This window comes from Aethalodelphis obliquidens, unplaced genomic scaffold (genome assembly GCF_003676395.1).
Source record: "Aethalodelphis obliquidens isolate GAN/ISIS:26980383/991018 unplaced genomic scaffold, ASM367639v1 scaffold116, whole genome shotgun sequence".
NCBI lineage: Eukaryota > Metazoa > Chordata > Mammalia > Artiodactyla > Delphinidae > Aethalodelphis > Aethalodelphis obliquidens.
This window is the reverse complement of record NW_020838060.1, coordinates 197,365-214,680: the sequence shown is the minus strand read 5'-3', so window position 1 is coordinate 214,680 and position 17,316 is coordinate 197,365. Positions and strand designations below refer to the sequence as shown.

At 44.2% G+C, this 17,316-nt stretch overlaps 4 protein-coding genes across 6 annotated transcripts; 2 read left to right on the top strand and 2 right to left on the bottom strand.

The window, feature by feature from the left end:
* Positions 1-934: 934 nt before the first annotated feature.
* BOLA1 (bolA family member 1) lies at positions 935-12,753 on the bottom strand. 3 transcript variants are annotated; one of them, XM_027097858.1, is made up of 4 exons: positions 12,128-12,753; positions 11,207-11,353; positions 2,043-2,252; positions 935-1,673 (listed from the first exon to the last, which is right to left on the bottom strand). In XM_027097858.1, exons 3-4 carry the CDS (start codon positions 2,073-2,075, stop codon positions 1,257-1,259), a joined length of 450 nt encoding a protein of 149 aa, XP_026953659.1. In that variant the 5' UTR covers positions 2,076-2,252; positions 11,207-11,353; positions 12,128-12,753; the 3' UTR covers positions 935-1,256. The 3 variants fall into 3 exon arrangements, with proteins under 3 accessions (XP_026953659.1, XP_026953658.1, XP_026953657.1); XM_027097857.1 differs by having other exon boundaries at positions 11,207-11,350; XM_027097856.1 differs by lacking the exon at positions 11,207-11,353.
* LOC113615438 (histone H2A type 2-B) lies at positions 12,244-12,774 on the top strand. Its single transcript, XM_027097859.1, has one exon. It carries the CDS (start codon positions 12,335-12,337, stop codon positions 12,725-12,727), a length of 393 nt encoding a protein of 130 aa, XP_026953660.1. The 5' UTR covers positions 12,244-12,334; the 3' UTR covers positions 12,728-12,774.
* A 93-nt stretch (positions 12,775-12,867) lies between these two features.
* Positions 12,868-13,440, bottom strand: H2AC20 (H2A clustered histone 20). Its single transcript, XM_027097860.1, has one exon. It carries the CDS (start codon positions 13,276-13,278, stop codon positions 12,889-12,891), a length of 390 nt encoding a protein of 129 aa, XP_026953661.1. The 5' UTR covers positions 13,279-13,440; the 3' UTR covers positions 12,868-12,888.
* A 116-nt stretch (positions 13,441-13,556) lies between these two features.
* Positions 13,557-15,846, top strand: H2BC21 (H2B clustered histone 21). The gene has a single exon (XM_027097862.1). It carries the CDS (start codon positions 13,605-13,607, stop codon positions 13,983-13,985), a length of 381 nt encoding a protein of 126 aa, XP_026953663.1. The 5' UTR covers positions 13,557-13,604; the 3' UTR covers positions 13,986-15,846.
* Positions 15,847-17,316: the final 1,470 nt, after the last annotated feature.

Genomic DNA, 17,316 nt, shown 5'->3' with positions numbered 1-17,316 from the left:
TCAGAATCTTTTTTTTGGAAGAGAGTTGACCTAGAATCCACATTTTAAACAAGCTCCCGTGGGAATTTTTATCTGTGAGGAAATCTGAAAAGTACTGCCTGAGGTTTACCATTGAGGCTCCTCTCACTCTAGTCCATTTCTGTTCTAATCAAGCCGTTTTCTGACTTTTTAAAAATGGTCGCTCTCAAATCAACTCCTTCCTTTCCATTTCAACAGCTGACCTCTAGGTCAGGGTTCTGCCTGCACCATTGGTTAATCTCTGTGCCTCCTATTTCCTATGCCAACCCACTTACACATCACTGCCAGATCAATCTGCCCCAAAATGCTCTTTGGCATCCTTTCCTCAACACCCTTCAATGACTCCCTACTGCCCAACCAGATGCAGTCTAAACTCTTTAGCCAGAAACAGTTGATACATGTTAACCAAGCTTTCTCTTTACTGTCTAAGTTCCATCTCCATATTGAGATCATCAGAAAGCTGCTTATCTAGACATTACCTGAGCTTCCCTCAGAATTATGACATTTGGAAGGCTCATAAGAAAAAGGGCTATGTAAAGTTTTCTCCCCCTTCTATACTTACTTCCCAGATTATAATCTTTTCACTGCTTTAGTGGTTTTTTTTTTTTAAAGTTTTTTTTTCTCACGAACAAATGTAAATCCTTTTGGAAATGGACAGGTTGATAGAAAGCCAAACATTCCCCAAGTCTGAAGTTCAAATGTGTCTGTAACTGCTGTCTTGTCCAATAACTCTCTGCCCAGTCCAGCTTCTACGCCTTTGCTTGGGTTCTTCCCCCTGCCTGCAACAACTTTCCTTTCCTTTCTGGTTTAATGAAGCCCTTCCTGACTATGCTAGGCCTCAAGTATCTTTCTTCTCCCAAGAACATCTGTAGCACTGGTTCAACAGGCCTTTAACAACACAGCAATTCACCTCATATGATAATTTCTCTTTTAATGTACAGGATTACTTGCAACTCATAAGGTCTGGTGGTTCCTTAAGTCACAATTTAACACGAAACAACTGGGCAGCTTTTCCTTAATAGTCCAGGGCAAGAGCAGTAGTGAGTGATTGTCTGCTTTCCTTAGGTTGACCTTGATGTGAAATGAATTGCTGTCTCCAGAGAACCTGTATATGCCGGTTGAATGGGGCCCAGGTCCTCAACTCTTACAAATACCAGACTGTATTGAAGGGAAGAAGGTCCCAGTAGTTTATTCTCACCCAACCCGTTTCGATCCCGGTCCTCCCTCTCTCTCAGGGTTCAGGGAGTTCCTCGAGTTTTCTTGCTCCCGCCCAGGCAGGGGGGGCTCGTGTCCAGTTGAGGGTTCTCCCTCCACTGGGCGGGGGTCCGCGCTTGTATGGCCAGGGCGTGGACCGGCCCAGCCAGTTCTTCTGACAGCGCCGCGTGGACCAGCCGATGCCGTTGCAGGGGGCTCAGTCCCTCGAAACGAGAGCTCACCACGGCCACGCGGAAATGGGTTTCACTGCCTGGTGGGACCGCGTGGCCGCCGCTCTCATTACGCAGCTCCAGGACCTCGGGGTTCAGCGCCTGCTCCAACTTTGTGCGAATGGCGGCCTCGACGGGACCGATGGCCCCTGATCTGGCGCTGCCCCGGGACACACAGACGCGGCCAGCCATGGAGAACAGGCTTCCGACCAGCTGCCCACTCAGCATCAGCTACGGCAGAGACAAGGACGGGAGCAGTGAGGGTCAGGGCCTCGCTCTTGGTGAGAGACCAGTCTCTCAACCACCCCAGCCCCCGCCCCCCGGCCAACGTCCACACTGGGAGCCCGCCTAGACGCGACAGTGAGACGCGAGGCACCGCCTCTTTCCTCTGTGTGACGTGGGGGAATCTGGCCTCCAGCCGCGATCCGCTGAAGGCAGGCGGTGGATTAGAGAGAGCCCGCGCGCGAGGCACGTTCCTTACTAAGGGGATTCGCTAAGAATGAGCTGGAGGTTGCAAGAGTAGGGTATGTGCAACTCCGGGCTTTTGGTTGAGCCAATGTCCCTGTGTCCCCTCTGAACCCCAGGCTGGGCCCCTTCTACCTTGCACTCAGTCTTCGCTACCGCAGCTTCCATTCAGGGCCGGACTCCTGAAGTTCCGGGCGAAACGTAGACTTCGCGTCCTGAGGCACGCTGGGAAATGGAGTCCTCGCTACGCGATAGACCGGGCCGCCACCACGTGGTGTCCTGAGGGTTCTCGGGAACTGTAGTCTCTACTTCCCCCGACTCGTGAGGTCGTGGGAGGCTCTGAACCTGAGGAACTGTAAAGAAAACGGGAACTTCTGTGCAATTGATATTGAGATTATTCGATTCATTTTATTGACAATACATCTTGTAGATTATCTAGCCCAACACCTTTATTTTACATACAAGAAAATGGAAGTCCATTTCATTTATTGAATACATAATTATTGTGTGCCAGACCAGTCCTGGAGGCTGGGGAGGTAAGACAGGCCCTGTCCTCAGGCAGTTTACAGAACACTGGAGAAGATGGACCAGTGAGTGGACAGTTGCAATACTGTGTGCTAAGGGCTGTGATGGGACTAAGAGCAGGATGCTAAGGAGGCATGTCGTCCAGACTTGGGGGGAGAAGAGAAAACTTAAGGAAACAGTTTACAAGAGGCACAAAAATCCCTTTCTCAGCCCCTCCTAATGTGGTAGCTGCACGCACAAAGGCCAGGAGGAGAGAGAACTTTGGGGGAGTGGTTCCTTTGGGTGTAATTAGATATAGTTGGAGCCCACGGGGCAGAGATAATGGTGATGGGAAGCTGAGCGAATGTATAGGCCTGTGGGGAGAAGGCCTCGTTAGGCAGTTTTGTTTTTATCCTAGGAGCAGTAGGAAGCTAGGGAAGGTTTTCAGTGGGGATATAACAGGATGAGATTTTTCCAAGATGATATGTAACTCGTCAATTCAACCAGTATTTTATTTTGTATCCTAATATTTTATCGATTTCTCCATATATGTATTTCCCCAACTTTTAATTTTGAAAAATTTCAAATCTGCAGAAAAGTTGAACAGCGCAAAACAGCATCCTCTACCTTTCACTGTTTTTTACATTTATATATATTATATACTTATACATATATACTTTTATGTTTAAGTACTTTATGTATACTTATATACTTTAAAAATGTATTTCTATACTTTTTTTGAAAATAAGTTGCAGACAGCATGACATTTCACCCTTAGGTACTCCAGTATGTATCTCCTAAGAAGAAGGATATTCTCTTAAATAACTACAATACCCTATCACACTCAAAAAATTTAACATAATGTCAATTGCAAGGTTAGTACAATGAGCACCCCATTTATTCTTCACCTATATTTACTGACAACATTTTACCAGATTTGCTTTTTATCTCCCTTTTTTTTTTTTTTCCGGTACGCGGGCCTCTCACTGTTGTGGCCTCTCCCGTTGCAGAGCACAGGCCCCAGACGCACAGGCTCAGCGGCCATGGCTCATGGGCCCAGCCGCTCCGCGGCACGTGGGATCTTCCCGGACCGGGGCACGAACCCATGTCATGTGAGTCCCCGGCAGGTGGACTCTCAACCACTGCGCCACCAGGGAAGCCCTAATCTCTCTTTGAATGTGTGTATATAATAAAAATATTGTTATCATTTTTGCTGAACCATTTGAGAGTTGCGAAAATCTTTACATTTCATTGCTATATACTTAAACGTGTATCTCCTAAGACAAGGATATTTTCCTACATAAGCGTAATACTATTACCACGCCTAAGACGTTTAATATTTGTTCAATACTGTTATTAATATATAGTTGACATTCAAATTTCCCCAGGTGTCTCATTACTGCCTTTATAATTTTTTATTTTTCGAAAGCCAGTCAAGGATCATGCATTGAATTTAGCCATCTTTAAATTTTTATTTTGCAAAGATCCCTGGCTGCAGTATGGAGAACTGTAGAGGAGGTAAGAGTGCAAGCAGGGAGACCAGTTGGGAGGTTAGTGTAGCAGTCTAGGTGAGGGATGATGATGACTTGGACCACGCTGGTGGTCATGCAGGTGAAGATGGAAATAAATTGTGGCTGTAAGATATACATTGGGAGGGTAAAACCCACAGGATGTGGTAATGGGCTAGTTACGGGAGGGAAAGTATGAAGGATAACTATCAGGTTTGTGCATCTGGATGGATGGCATTTGTTCCCTAAGATACAGAATATTGGAAGAAGCACAGGTTTGGAAGGGTGGGGAAGGGAAAGACTAGGTGCCCAATTCTGTTTTGGACTTGATCCTGAAGTGTCTTTATGATATCGAAGAACAGATGTCATGTTGGATGTATGGTTCTATGTGTGTGTATTTTATTTTTAACTTTTTCTTAAGTGCTTTCAGAGTTATAGAAATACAAAAATAGTACAAATAATTCTTGTATACCCCTCACTCTGATACCCAGATTATCCAAATATTGACATGTTATCATGTTTGCTTTGTTTCTTTTTATGTATCTAACTACACATATATAATTATTTTTCTGAATCATTTGAGAGTAAGTTTCAGACATAAGTCCATTTACTTCTAACTGCCTGTGATGGTTAATTTTATGTGTCAACTTGACTGGGCCACAGGGTGCCCATATATTTGGTCAAACATTATTCTGGGTGTTTCTGTGAGGGTGTTTTTGATGAGATTAACATTAAAATTGGTAGACCGAGTAAAGCAGATTGCCCTCCCTATTGTGGCTGGGTCTCATCCAATCAGTTGAAGGCCTGAACAAAAAGGCTAACCCTCCTGGAAAAAGAAAGTTCTTTCCCGCCTGACTGCCTTTGAACTGGGACATTGGCTTCTTTCCTGCCTTCAGACTTGAACTGAAACACTGGCTCTTTCTGGGTCTCCAGCCTGTTAGTCTTTGACTGGAACTACAGCATTGCTTCTCTTGGATCTCAAGCCTTCAGACTTGGACTGGAATTACACCATCAGCTCTCCTGTGTTTCCAGCTTGCTGACTCACCCTGCAGATCTCGGGACTTGTCAGCATCCATTGTCATGTGAGCCAATTCCTTATAATAAATCTCTCTCTCTTTTTCTCTCTCTCTCTCTCTCTCTCACTTGTTTGCTCTTGCCCTCTCCATATATATCCTATTGTTCTATTTCTCTGAAGAGCTCTGACTAATATATATTTGCTAATATGTATTTAGTAAAAAAAAAAAAAAAAAAGACGTTTTCTCACATAACCACAATGTAATTGTCAAATTCTGGAAATTAACATTGATACAGTACTATAATGTACAGACCTTATGCAAAATTTGCCAGTTGTCCCATAATGTCCTTTATATAAAATGAAAAAAAAAAATTCTGGGCCAGTATCCAATCTAGGATCACATGCTGTATTCAGTTGTTATGTCTCTTTGGTCTCCATTAATCTGGAATAGTTCATTTGTCTTTCTGTCTTTCACGACTTTGACATTTTTGAGGAGTACAGACCATTTATTTTGTTAAATATCCCTCAACTTGGGTTTGTCGAATGCTTCACTCTGATTCAGATTTAGGATATACATTTTTTGGCAGGAAAACTGCAGAAGTGATATTGAATCCTTTCACTGAAGCACATAGGGGGCATATAATTCAATGTGTCTCATTGTTAATGATAATTCTGATTAATTGATTAAGGTGGTATCTCTCAGGTTTCTCAATTGTAAAATTTTCCTTTTTCCCTTTGTAGTTGTAGGAGATACTTTGAGTCTATGTACTATTCTGTTTTTCATTAAGCTTTTGTCTACTAGTTTTAGCATCTGAGAAGCGCATGTGAGGCAAGAGTCTCGCTGAAGACGAAATGAGATCGTGGGGGGGCGGGGAAGGCGGGGAAGTGGGTGAGGGGAGTGAAATGACCTGGGAAAAAGAATAAAGTGAGAAAAGAATCAGATTTTCTATTAGAAGATCACTCTGGCTAGTGTATGAGGAATATATTAAGGGAATGGGAAGAGTGGAAGCAGGGAGAAGAGGAGAAAAGCCTTTGGCAGTAGTCTGGTGCAAGATAATCTGAGTGAAGGCAGGAGACAGGCTAGAGAGAAGTAAATCAACTAGAGTGCTGTTAAAGAGATGGAATCTCTAAGAAGGACTTGTTTTAGGTGAGGGCCTTGTAATTTGCTAATCCAGTGACAGTGGTGGGGAATGGTGGGAGGCTGTGGTCAGAGAAGGCCTTGCTGTGGAGGGGACATTTAAACAGAGATTTGAATGACTAGAGGAAACCAATCATGTGGAAAGAGAGATCTGGCCAGAGGCAATGTATTCACTGCATGTGTTATGCCAGGCTCACTGTTGGCATACTTGGGTGTTCGGTAAAATGTACCGAATGGATAGTGAGCTAGTATGTGAATAGAGAGGGCCGACATTATTATTCCTGTTGCAAAAATAAATGAAAGCTTTGTAAGTTGCAAGCTCCCTAGGGCAAGTTTAGTGTCTTTGTTTCTAATAAAAACATAGTCATGACAATATGTACTATTTAGTGAAGGTTTGTCATGGACAGATTAAGAGTCTTAGAGGCTTTAAGCACTGAGACATTATGGTGGCCGCCTCGTGTAATTAAAGAAAACAAAACGAAAACTAATAAACACTAATATGTAATGTGAGGAGTAAGATGCCCAACAAAGTATTCATCTTTTTCCTATGATGATTACTTCAGTATTTGTTCATTAAAAAATTAATTTGGGGGCTTCCTTGGTGGTGCAGTGGTTGAGAGTCCGCCTGCCGATGCAGGGGACAGGGGTTCGTGCCCCGGTCGGGGAGGATCCCACATGCTGCGGTGCGGCTAGGCCCATGAGCCATGGCCGCTGAGCCTGTGCGTCCGGAGCCTGTGCTCCGCAACGGGAGAGGCCACGACAGTGAGAGGCTCGCGTACCGCAAAAAAAAAAAAAAAAAGAAAAATTAATTTGTCCCTACTGATGTATAATTTACACATAAGAAATGCACACTTTTTAAGCGTACAGCTTAATTTTACATGGGAATACACCATATCAAGATACAGAAAATTTCTAGCACCTCGGAAGGCTCCCAGGGAAGTCAATACCACCCTGCCACAGTTAATCATTATTCTAACCTCTAGCACCATAGATTAGTTTTGCCTGTTTTTGAACTTCTTATAAATAGAATCACATAGTATGAATACATTTGTGTTTGTCTTTTGCTCAACAATGTCTGTGAGATTCATCCTTGTGTGTGGCAGTGATTTGTTCATTTTCATTGTGTGGTATTGCAGTATATGAATATACTACATCCTTGTACGTGCTTTTCGTTGGATGTAAACATTCTTTTCTGTTTGGTGTATATCCAGGAGTGGTCATAGGATAAACTCAATGTTTATTTCTGAAATGGCAAATTTGTTCAAATTTTTGAGATCCCCTGCTTTGTTGGTGACAGGTACTATACTATGCTAAATGTTTTACATTTATAAACTCTTAATTCTTGCAACAAGTCCATGAAGTAGCTACTGTTACTACTCTCGCTTTACCATTGAGGAAGCAGAGACCCTTAGAGGTTAGGTAAGTAATGTACCTATGGTCACAGATCTGGTAAACAAACCCAGAGAGTCAGGCTGCAGAATTTGAGCTCTTAACCATTAAGCTATTCTGCCTCCTAATCCAGCATTTGGGCATCTCAGGTTCCACCTCTGTACTAGGTTCTTTATATTTAATTCTCATTTATTCTAACAACTCTATTATGGTAGGGTATATGATTTTTATTTAATTGATGAGCTTCTGTTGTATTTTCTGTCACTCTGGCTACCACAGTCTACTGTTGATAGCTAGCTAGCATTTGGAGAGTGGTTTGTTGACTAAAGAGAAATATTTTAGAGAAGAAGATGCTAATTCTCTAAGAGTTTTACTTGTTTATGCAAAAAACATTTAATTACCCTACTAAGAGCCAGGTAGAAGGAATAAAGGACTCCTGATTTAAAGGTGAAGAAGACATGGTCTGTCCCTTGAAGTGGTCACAGAAAGGAAGTGAGACCAAGGTCAAAACACAGGGCAGAGTGCTTAAATGCTATCAGCAGGATATGAACAAAGAGATGTGGGTACACTGAGGCTGTGTGTGTGACAGTAGGGAAGCTTCATGAAAGAGGAGGTGATATCTGGGTGGAAACTGGAAGGATGAGGAGGATTTTGCAGGTCCAGAGGAGGCTGAAAGCATTCTAGCCAAGGGCAACGTTATGTGCAATGGCAGGGAGCTGTGGAAAGGCCTTGCTCCTCTTATGAATGATGTGAAGCTCAGTACGGAGGGGGCTGGGGGTGGAGTTGAGGAAAGGTGGAAGAAAAGGGGAAGGGAGAGAAGTGTGGTTGGAATGATAAAATGGACCCAGAATGCCCTAAATGTTTGATTAACTAGATTGCCTGGTTAGGAACTCAGCTGCTTTTGGTTAAAAATCCCAGAGGTGTTAAAGGAGATAAGATCCAGCCTGTTTGTGATGGTGTATGACTTTTACAAATGGCCTGCTCTGTTATATATTTTAATAGCTCTGGTAAGAATGCTGGGAAGGGAGGTCTGGGGAGCAATAGATAGTAACTGAGCTTGATAAAATTTGTAGGATATTGGCCTATCTGGACTTATCTAATAAGGTTTTATAGCTAGATGGAATTTAAAGTATTAAGTCTAATTCCATTCTTCTCTCATGCTCTCTCACTCTCACTCTCTAACTCTCCTGCTCTCCAGCTCTCCCTCTCTCTGTAACAGAGGCAGGAAGCGAGGTTGGGTAAGTTAAGTGACTTCATGAAACCCACAATCTAGTTAGTGAAGTAGTGTGCTTGGAAGGATGACGAGCAGAGTCTTTGAATCAGGCAGACCTTGGTTCTAATCATGTCTTTGTAAGTGGCTGTGTGACCTTCAGCAAGTGCTTAAACGTTTCTGAGCCTTGGTTTCCTTATCTGTGAAACAATTACAGTCATCCTTCAGTATCCATGGGTTCTGAATCTGAGGATTCAATCAACCGTAGATGGAAAATATTCTAAAAAAAATCTGGAAAGTCCCCAAAAAGCAAAACTTGAACTTGCCCTGCCCTAGCAACTATTTACATAGTTTTACAGTGTATTTACAACTATTTACATAACATTTACATTGTATTAGGTATTAAAAGTAATCTAGAGATACTTCATCTGGGAGGATGTGCTTAGGTTATACACAAATACTACACCATTTTATATAAGGGACTTGAACATCCTTGGATTTTAGTATCCACTGGGGGTCCTGGTACCGAGGTACAACTGTATATCTACTTCATAGGTAGCCCCTAACATAGGGCTTATCTCTTAATAAGGGTTTAATATAATCTCTTTTCCCTTTACCCTTCCTAACAGCATAGGGTCACTGTGATAGAAGTAAAAAAGAAATCAGGAGGTCAGCTGGCCCCTCAAGCAGGGCCTCGAAGGGTACCAGAGTTGTCATGGGGTCCCTACTACTGTATTTTGTTCTGTGCTCTGTAGGGCTGAAAAGTTGACACTATTAGAACTTCCAGAGCTGATTGGCTTCTTGGGGAGAGAGTTACACTAACAAAATACACAAGCAATTGATGAATAGGTCAGAATTCAAATTAACTAACTTCTAGTGATAGATATATCTTCCCATACTGGTTCTCCCCTTTTCAGTCTCATATTTTTATCCTAAAGTAGAATAATTGGAAAGTTGTTAATTGAGAGCAGAACCTGAGCTAAGAGGGTTGGATAGTCTTCAGAAACATTTCACCCAGACTATGAGAACAAGCTGATGCTTTCACCAGGGAACCTTCTATAACAGCCTAAACCTTTGTGTCTAGCAGACACATACTCTTAAGTGTTAGAGAAGCACAACACATTCCTACTGTAATTGCCCCATTTAGATGGTATGTGGACCATATCTTTCTATTAACACGTGCATCTTCTGAAATACTATAATCAGTTTGGCTAGAATTATCTTCAGTTGCATCCTACTATTGAGGAAACACTCCCATTACTTTTGACTGTACTTGGGTGTTTCACAAATCTATACCAGCATCTTACCAGGGGTAAGCTCTACAGATAGCTGATGTTAGCTAATTTTAACTTACAGAGTTCACCAGATTTCCTCCATTTTCTAGAGGCATCTCATTACAGACCTCTTTGTACTAGTCTCAATTATCTGTATACCCATTGCCTGATAGGTAGCATGTACTCAATAAATGTCAGTTGAACAAAGGTGAGGATAAAAGAGGAACACTAGAAAAGAGCTCAGGGAGAAAAATTTAAGTCTATTCTTTTCTCTATAGCATTCTACCTCCTGTCTTTGATAGGGACATAGTGAAGGGACAAAGTAGGTAATTAAATAGTTAATCCCACTGGGGATTGTAAGTAAAGAAAAAGGTATGGGAGACCACTCTAAGTTAATGATCACTCAATCAAGCAGGCCTGCGTAGCAACAAAACTATGCAACAGAAGCATGAGACATGCCCCAAAACAATAAAACAATGGTGGCATGAGACCCACATCCTGCCCAGTGAGCTCAGTAAGCTGATTCCAAGGGCATGCTTCTCTCCACACACTAAAAACAAAAAAATATAAGGAAAGGGTGACATTATACTGAAACCTGAGATCATTTACCATTTTTAGAAAATGAGCGCCTTTTGGCTCATTTCCATTGCACCATGACAGTCCCGACTTGACCAAGTAGGGACAAGAGCCTCCCTCCCCCCGCCCCCGCCACGTGGAGGAGGAGCTGATGCTGGAAGTTTGACGTCTACTCAAGAATGAGGAAGAAAGTGGTCTTTTCCCCCTCCCCACTTTTCCTTTGATTATAAAACTGTAGCCCACTAAGTTCTCGGAGCACGGCACCCTCTCACCCAGCCACTTGGGAAGTCTCAAGTCTCACAAGTGTCCTATTCTAATAAGTCACTTATCTGTCACTTTGCCTCTCGCTGAATTCTTTCTGCGCTGAGACATAAAGAACTGAAGCTCCTCGGAGCCCCCAGACGCATTTCAGCGGTTTCACCTTTATGGGATATTCAGGAAAGGGTGAAAATGGGGTGGGGATGTAGAACTCCCAGGGATGGGAAGCTGAGGAGAAAGAAATGGAACTTTCAGGAAAATTTTCTATGCAAGATAGGTGGAGGATTACACAAACGAGTCTCTAGGGGCTGTTGCTGAAGTCTAAGAGAGGCAAACAAGAGGATCATGGAGGAAAAGGCTGAAGTTAAATAAGTAACACTGGATATGCTGTTGAGATGCAGGGAACAGTGGATTCTGGCTTAGGTACCTGGAAGATTGTTGGTGCCATTCAGGTAAAGAGAGCAAAGGGCGGGTGGGCGCGGTGTTTGGATGAGTTTGCTTTTGGATAGGTCGAGTTACTGGGACAAACAGGTTGAAGTATCCAGTCAGCAGTCACGTATATGCGTCTGAGCTTCTGAAACAAATTTAGGTGTTAGTTGAAAGCATGGAGTTGGGTAAGACTCTTCGGGGAGATTGAAGAATGGAGGAATGTGGGGGAGGGGCGAGTAGGGAGGCAGAGCCCAGCTGGACACCGGGATTTAAAGACGGGCAGAGGAATTTGGTGTTGCCAGAGTTGAGGGGTGGGGGTGGGTAGAAATAAAATTAAATAAATAAATAGGTAACAAAAAAAGGGCAAAGGAACAGAAGCAGGATGAGGAAAGACGAAAGGCGACATTTTGAAAGCCAAGGGAAAGCCGCCTTCAGGTTCAAGGCGGTTTTGGACGCCGCCGGGAGGTAAAGAGGAGGATGACTAATTCTATGCTAGCCTCGGTCAAACTGGAGTCCGAGGAGCAGTGGCGGGTGGCATGGGGCTAAGCCACACTGCAGGCAACGAGTAAATTGAAAGGGGGAGGGCTTCGTAGTACTATATTCTTTAAGAAGTTTAGCTTTGACGAGCCACAAAGGGAGGGACTTGGAGGGTAATTTAGGGCTCAAGGGGGTAATCAGCTTCAGAATTCGGTACCCTTGAGTGGGAGTAACTCTACATCTGCCAGAGGCTCTCTGCAGTCCTTTTGGGTCCTTCTTGGGATTTCCCTTGGTGAAAAAAAAACTACCACTCTTAAGTTGGAAAAAAACTGCCACTCAATAAAAAACAAAACAGCGTGTTGTTTGAACACCTTCGCTTTAAAAATCCTGGCATGCAAATAAGGGGCTTTAATGTGGTTCACAGCGATTGGTAGGTACTTACCAAGGCCGTCATTTCCTCGTAGTACAAGATGCAAACGAAGAGTCTGCTTTCCGCTTTCCTATTGGCTGTTCGATCGGACTCAGCTTTTAGCCAATCAAACCACTTCGCTTCACCCCTCCCGGTAGCTCTTATAAATTACATCAAATTGGTTATCCTTGCCACATTCTTCTCTTTGAAAAAGAAGCTGTAACTGCATTTTTAGCCGTAATGTCAGGACGCGGAAAGCAGGGAGGCAAAGCTCGGGCCAAGGCCAAGTCGCGCTCGTCCCGCGCTGGCCTTCAGTTCCCCGTGGGGCGAGTGCACCGCCTGCTGCGCAAAGGCAACTACGCCGAGCGAGTGGGGGCTGGCGCGCCGGTGTACCTGGCGGCTGTGCTGGAGTACCTGACAGCGGAAATCCTGGAGCTGGCCGGCAACGCGGCCCGAGACAATAAGAAGACGCGCATCATCCCTCGCCATTTGCAACTAGCCGTGAGAAATGATGAAGAGCTCAACAAGTTACTCGGGGGTGTCACAATTGCCCAGGGCGGCGTCTTGCCCAATATCCAGGCAGTCTTGTTGCCCAAGAAAACGGAGAGTCACAAGCCTGGCAAGAATAAGTAATTAGGAGGCTTGACACCAACCCCACTCACCCCAAAGGCTCTTTTAAGAGCCACTAAAGTGTCAAATGAAGGGCTGATCACGAAACAGCGCATTAGCTCTTTTTTTGAAAACTTGGGTGGCTCTAAAAAGAGCCTTTGGTCTTTGGTTCACTTTGTCTGGATTTATTTGCTTTTGGCTTTGTGGCTTTCAGTTTTCTTTGGTAATAGAACGGCCTGGATGTTGGGCAAAACGCCACCCTGGGCGATGGTGACTTTGCCCAACAGCTTGTTCAGTTCCTCGTCGTTGCGGATGGCCAGCTGCAGGTGACGAGGGATGATGCGCGTCTTCTTGTTGTCTCGGGCCGCGTTGCCCGCCAGCTCCAGGATTTCCGCGGTCAGGTACTCGAGGACTGCCGCCATGTACACCGGCGCGCCGGCCCCCACCCGCTCGGCGTAGTTGCCTTTGCGTAGCAGACGGTGCACTCGCCCCACCGGGAACTGCAGACCTGCGCGGGACGAGCGCGACTTGGCCTTGGCGCGGGCCTTGCCTCCTTGCTTTCCGCGGCCAGACATAACCGAAAATAATGCTACAAGGCCTAGAGCTCAGATTCTCGCAACAAACAGGATTCAAAGATCAGCAACTGGAAAGCTTTTATAAGCTTTCCTAGGGGTGGGGTCAGGAACGAATTTTTCATTGGTCCTAAATTGGCTCCAGAAATGGCCAATAAGGTCAAGAGTCGGTGTTGTTACGTAGCTATTACTGATAACGCAAGGTCTCTACATGGCCCAATGGAAACGTAAGACTTTTGGAGCCTTGATTTGCATACGGTGGTTATAAAAGGATCAGGCCCGCCCATTCTCATGCTACTTTTCCTTGCTAACGGGTGTTGTATTCTACAATGCCTGAGCCGGCAAAATCCGCTCCCGCGCCCAAGAAGGGCTCGAAGAAAGCTGTCACCAAAGCTCAGAAAAAGGACGGCAAAAAGCGCAAGCGCAGTCGCAAGGAGAGCTATTCCATCTACGTGTACAAAGTGCTGAAACAGGTGCACCCGGATACCGGCATCTCGTCCAAGGCTATGGGCATCATGAACTCGTTCGTCAACGACATCTTCGAGCGCATCGCGGGCGAAGCGTCGCGCCTGGCGCATTACAACAAGCGCTCGACCATCACCTCCCGGGAGATCCAGACGGCCGTGCGCCTGCTGCTGCCCGGCGAGCTGGCCAAGCACGCCGTGTCCGAGGGCACCAAGGCGGTCACCAAGTACACCAGCTCCAAGTGAGTCCCTGCCGGGACGCGGCGCTCGCAAAAGTCGCCGGGCCGCTTGACTTTCCAAAGGCTCTTTTCAGAGCCACCCACCTTATCACCAGAGAAGAGCTTTGTTCACTTGTTTTCCCTCAGTCTCTTCTCACAAAGTAAGTTGCAGTAGTTGGATGAAAGTAATGGCAAATGGCACACGTAGCTTTTTAGGCCCTTATGACTTGAGGTTCTTGGCGCGTGACTGGCATTGCTTTTGAATCTAGGCCGAGTCTTAACCCCTCACTGTGCTGCTTCGTTTTCTTATGAGTCAGTTCTAAATCAGGATTCTGAGACTGCTCCTTCCCACCCTCTGCTTGTAGACTGTTGTGTCCTGGTGGCTCTGTTAGGTACCTTTCATCGGTGTTCTAAAGCGAAGTGAGTGATTTCGGCCATCCTCATTTAAGAAAGGACCCCAGGATGTAAGTAAGCCCGAGTCCTGCGAACACTGCATCACAGCCCTGAAGAATTCTCCCGAGAGTTTGGCAGCGGCTTGGGTGCCCAGTCACCAGTTACGCCCTACGACGTGACCTCCTGTGGATACCAGTAGTTCGGGGTATTTAGGACGGAACCCGCGCTGCCTGGTCTCAGCCTTTCCCTGATTGGACGACATGAATATTCAAAATCTCGCGCCGCTCCAGAATTCATAGATTCTGGTTTCCACCGCTCACTTTGGTGCTTTGAAATCCCTGTTATTTTTTGGTTGGTGGATCATTTTTGCATTTAATTCTCTTATCTTGGAATGTTTCGGCCTCAAGTAACTGTAAGGCACAAGTCATTTTAGTCTGGGCTCAAACGTCACCTCTCAGAAACCTTCCCAAGTCATCCACTCAGGAGTTTGCGCCTCTTCCTGCCTGTCCTGGGCCCTCACTCTATTTTATCTTCCTCCTAGCAGCGGTCTGAAATTGTCTTGTTCGTTTATATTCTTGTTTACGGTCTTTCTCCTCAAGCCCTTAACAGAAACTTTGCTGGTCTGGTTTTCCTCTATATCGTCAGTGCCAACCAGTACTGGGCACACAGTGGACACTTCAGTACTTATTGAGTTAATATTTGTTTAATTAATTTTTCTGTCCCACTCCTTTTTTAATCGCTTCCGTGGATGGATGGGTGCGGTTCATTTTCATTAGATGTATGTGAAGACGTGATGAAAATGGAAATGTTTTTGGAGCTCCTCCCCCAAGTCTGTCCGTGGTCACCTCAGGGCAACAGCTGGGAGGAGGACTTTGTTAAGATTTTTTTCTTTCTTTTTTTTTTGCTTTAAGGGGGAGGTGGCAGTTTTGTCCCTCCTTTATACTTCTCAGTTTGGCCTAATCTCTTGGATTTTCATTAAATTCAAAACATTGGTCACTGGAAATCCTTTTCCTTTCTCTATTTATGACATCCTTCCATCCCGATCCTTTGTTCCTCACGGAGATGAGCTTTTAATTTATGTTCACCATCTCATTTGCTTTTCAGGAGACCCTATACAATAGACAAGATTAATATCCCTTTAAAAACGAGATTGAGAGAAGCGAAGTGATTGGTCCACTGGTCATGCAGCTAACCTTGTCCACCTTTGTATCCTCAGATGCGAGGACAATTGTATTTTAGTTTTACTTCATGTAATTACAGAATGTTGAATCTTTCTGTCCAAGCCTTGATTTTTCTGATAAAGACACTGATGGTCTGATGAGTTATTCAACTCTGCTTTTGGATAAGGCATCCTGGAGTTAACTGCAGGGGTTTCATGAATCCAAATGGGCTCCAGACATTATCAGAGACTGAATAAATCTTATGTTTCTTACATGTGTGTTTTCAGATGTGTGTAGATGCTATTGTTATTAATAAAGTTACCAGTTAATTTAAAAGCTTGGCTGGATTATTGTATCTGCAATATAGTTTTTAACTAAATGAAATGAACAGATACAACCACTACTGGGTCTGTGGAAAAGCTGAGTGCCTCTGACTTGGAAGATGAATATTTATAAACCATCAGCCAAACTTACTTCTACTCCAGAAGTGCACGGGGGCTGAAATAGCCTGTTATGAGGACACTGTTAATGCTCAGTAATTGGAAAATACATGACCACAAAACCAAACAAAAATCACCACAAACAAGAAGCACTATAAACAAGATAGAAGAAATAAAGTCCTTAAGAAAGTTTATAACACCTGCAGAGTACTCACTGTATGCCAGATGACGTTCTAGGTCCTTTACACGTAATGACTCATTTAATCCTCACAAGAACCTTATGAAATAGTTACCATTATTATGTCCCATTTTACAGATGAGGAAACTGAGGCACAGAAAGGCGGCTTCTCGGAAACTCTCCAGAGAATAAACTCTTGGTTCAATGTTTAACGGACCTGAGAAAGTAAGATCCCTCTCCGAAAACCTGGATTTGGGGGGAAATATTTATGCTTTAAAATTAAAATATAAAGAAATACCGCCTGCTTTTTTTTTTAGCATGCACCTTGGATATAAGTCTATGGTGGTGGCTGAAAGTCTTGGGTGGGGTGCTCTCATTCCCCATTCCAGAAACCATAGTTCAGCTCAGTTTTATTTGTCCCCATAGTTGTAGGGCTCACCAGCTGAAATACTTTTACTAACGTGAGAGAGCTTTGGTTACTGACCGTGGGCTCCTCCACTGTTTACTGGGAAGTTACAGAGTGAGAAAGGGGAAGGAGGTGTTAGAGTTTGGTATTTTAACTCTGGAGGGGAGGTGATTAATGATGGTGAGGTTTATCCTCCTAAAGAACCTCTTTGATCTTTCTCCTTCTCAAACATCTGTATACATTTGCTTAAGTTGGAGTTAATAACAATACTTGTTATAATAATAATTGCTTCTACTTCTTGAGCACATAAATATTTACCTTGTCCTCTGCTAAGTGGTTGACAAGCATTGCCTCATTTAATCTTCACAGCCACCACTTAAGATGGGTTTCATCCTTATTTTATAGGTAAAGGAGATTGAATTTCAGAAAAGTTAAATAACTTGTCCAGGATTGTTTAGGAAGTAAATGGTGGAACTACAACCCAATGCACACTTTTAAAAAGCTTGATATTCAAGGCCCTCCATAATCTGCCTCTTCCTTCTTCCACAGCTCTATCTCCTACTGCTATACAGGATTTCTGCTCTAGTTAACATGGTCTAATCACCTTCCCCTAAACCCGTTTGCTCTTTCTCAGGGCTAGACTGGACTGCCCCTTCTTTCTGGCCTGACCAGAGCTTTCTTTCAAGCCAAGGCCATAATCTTCCACCTCAAATGACACCTCTCAACTAATTTCTCTACCACCCTCATCTCTTCTTTGAACAAACAAACAAAAACAAAAAAAA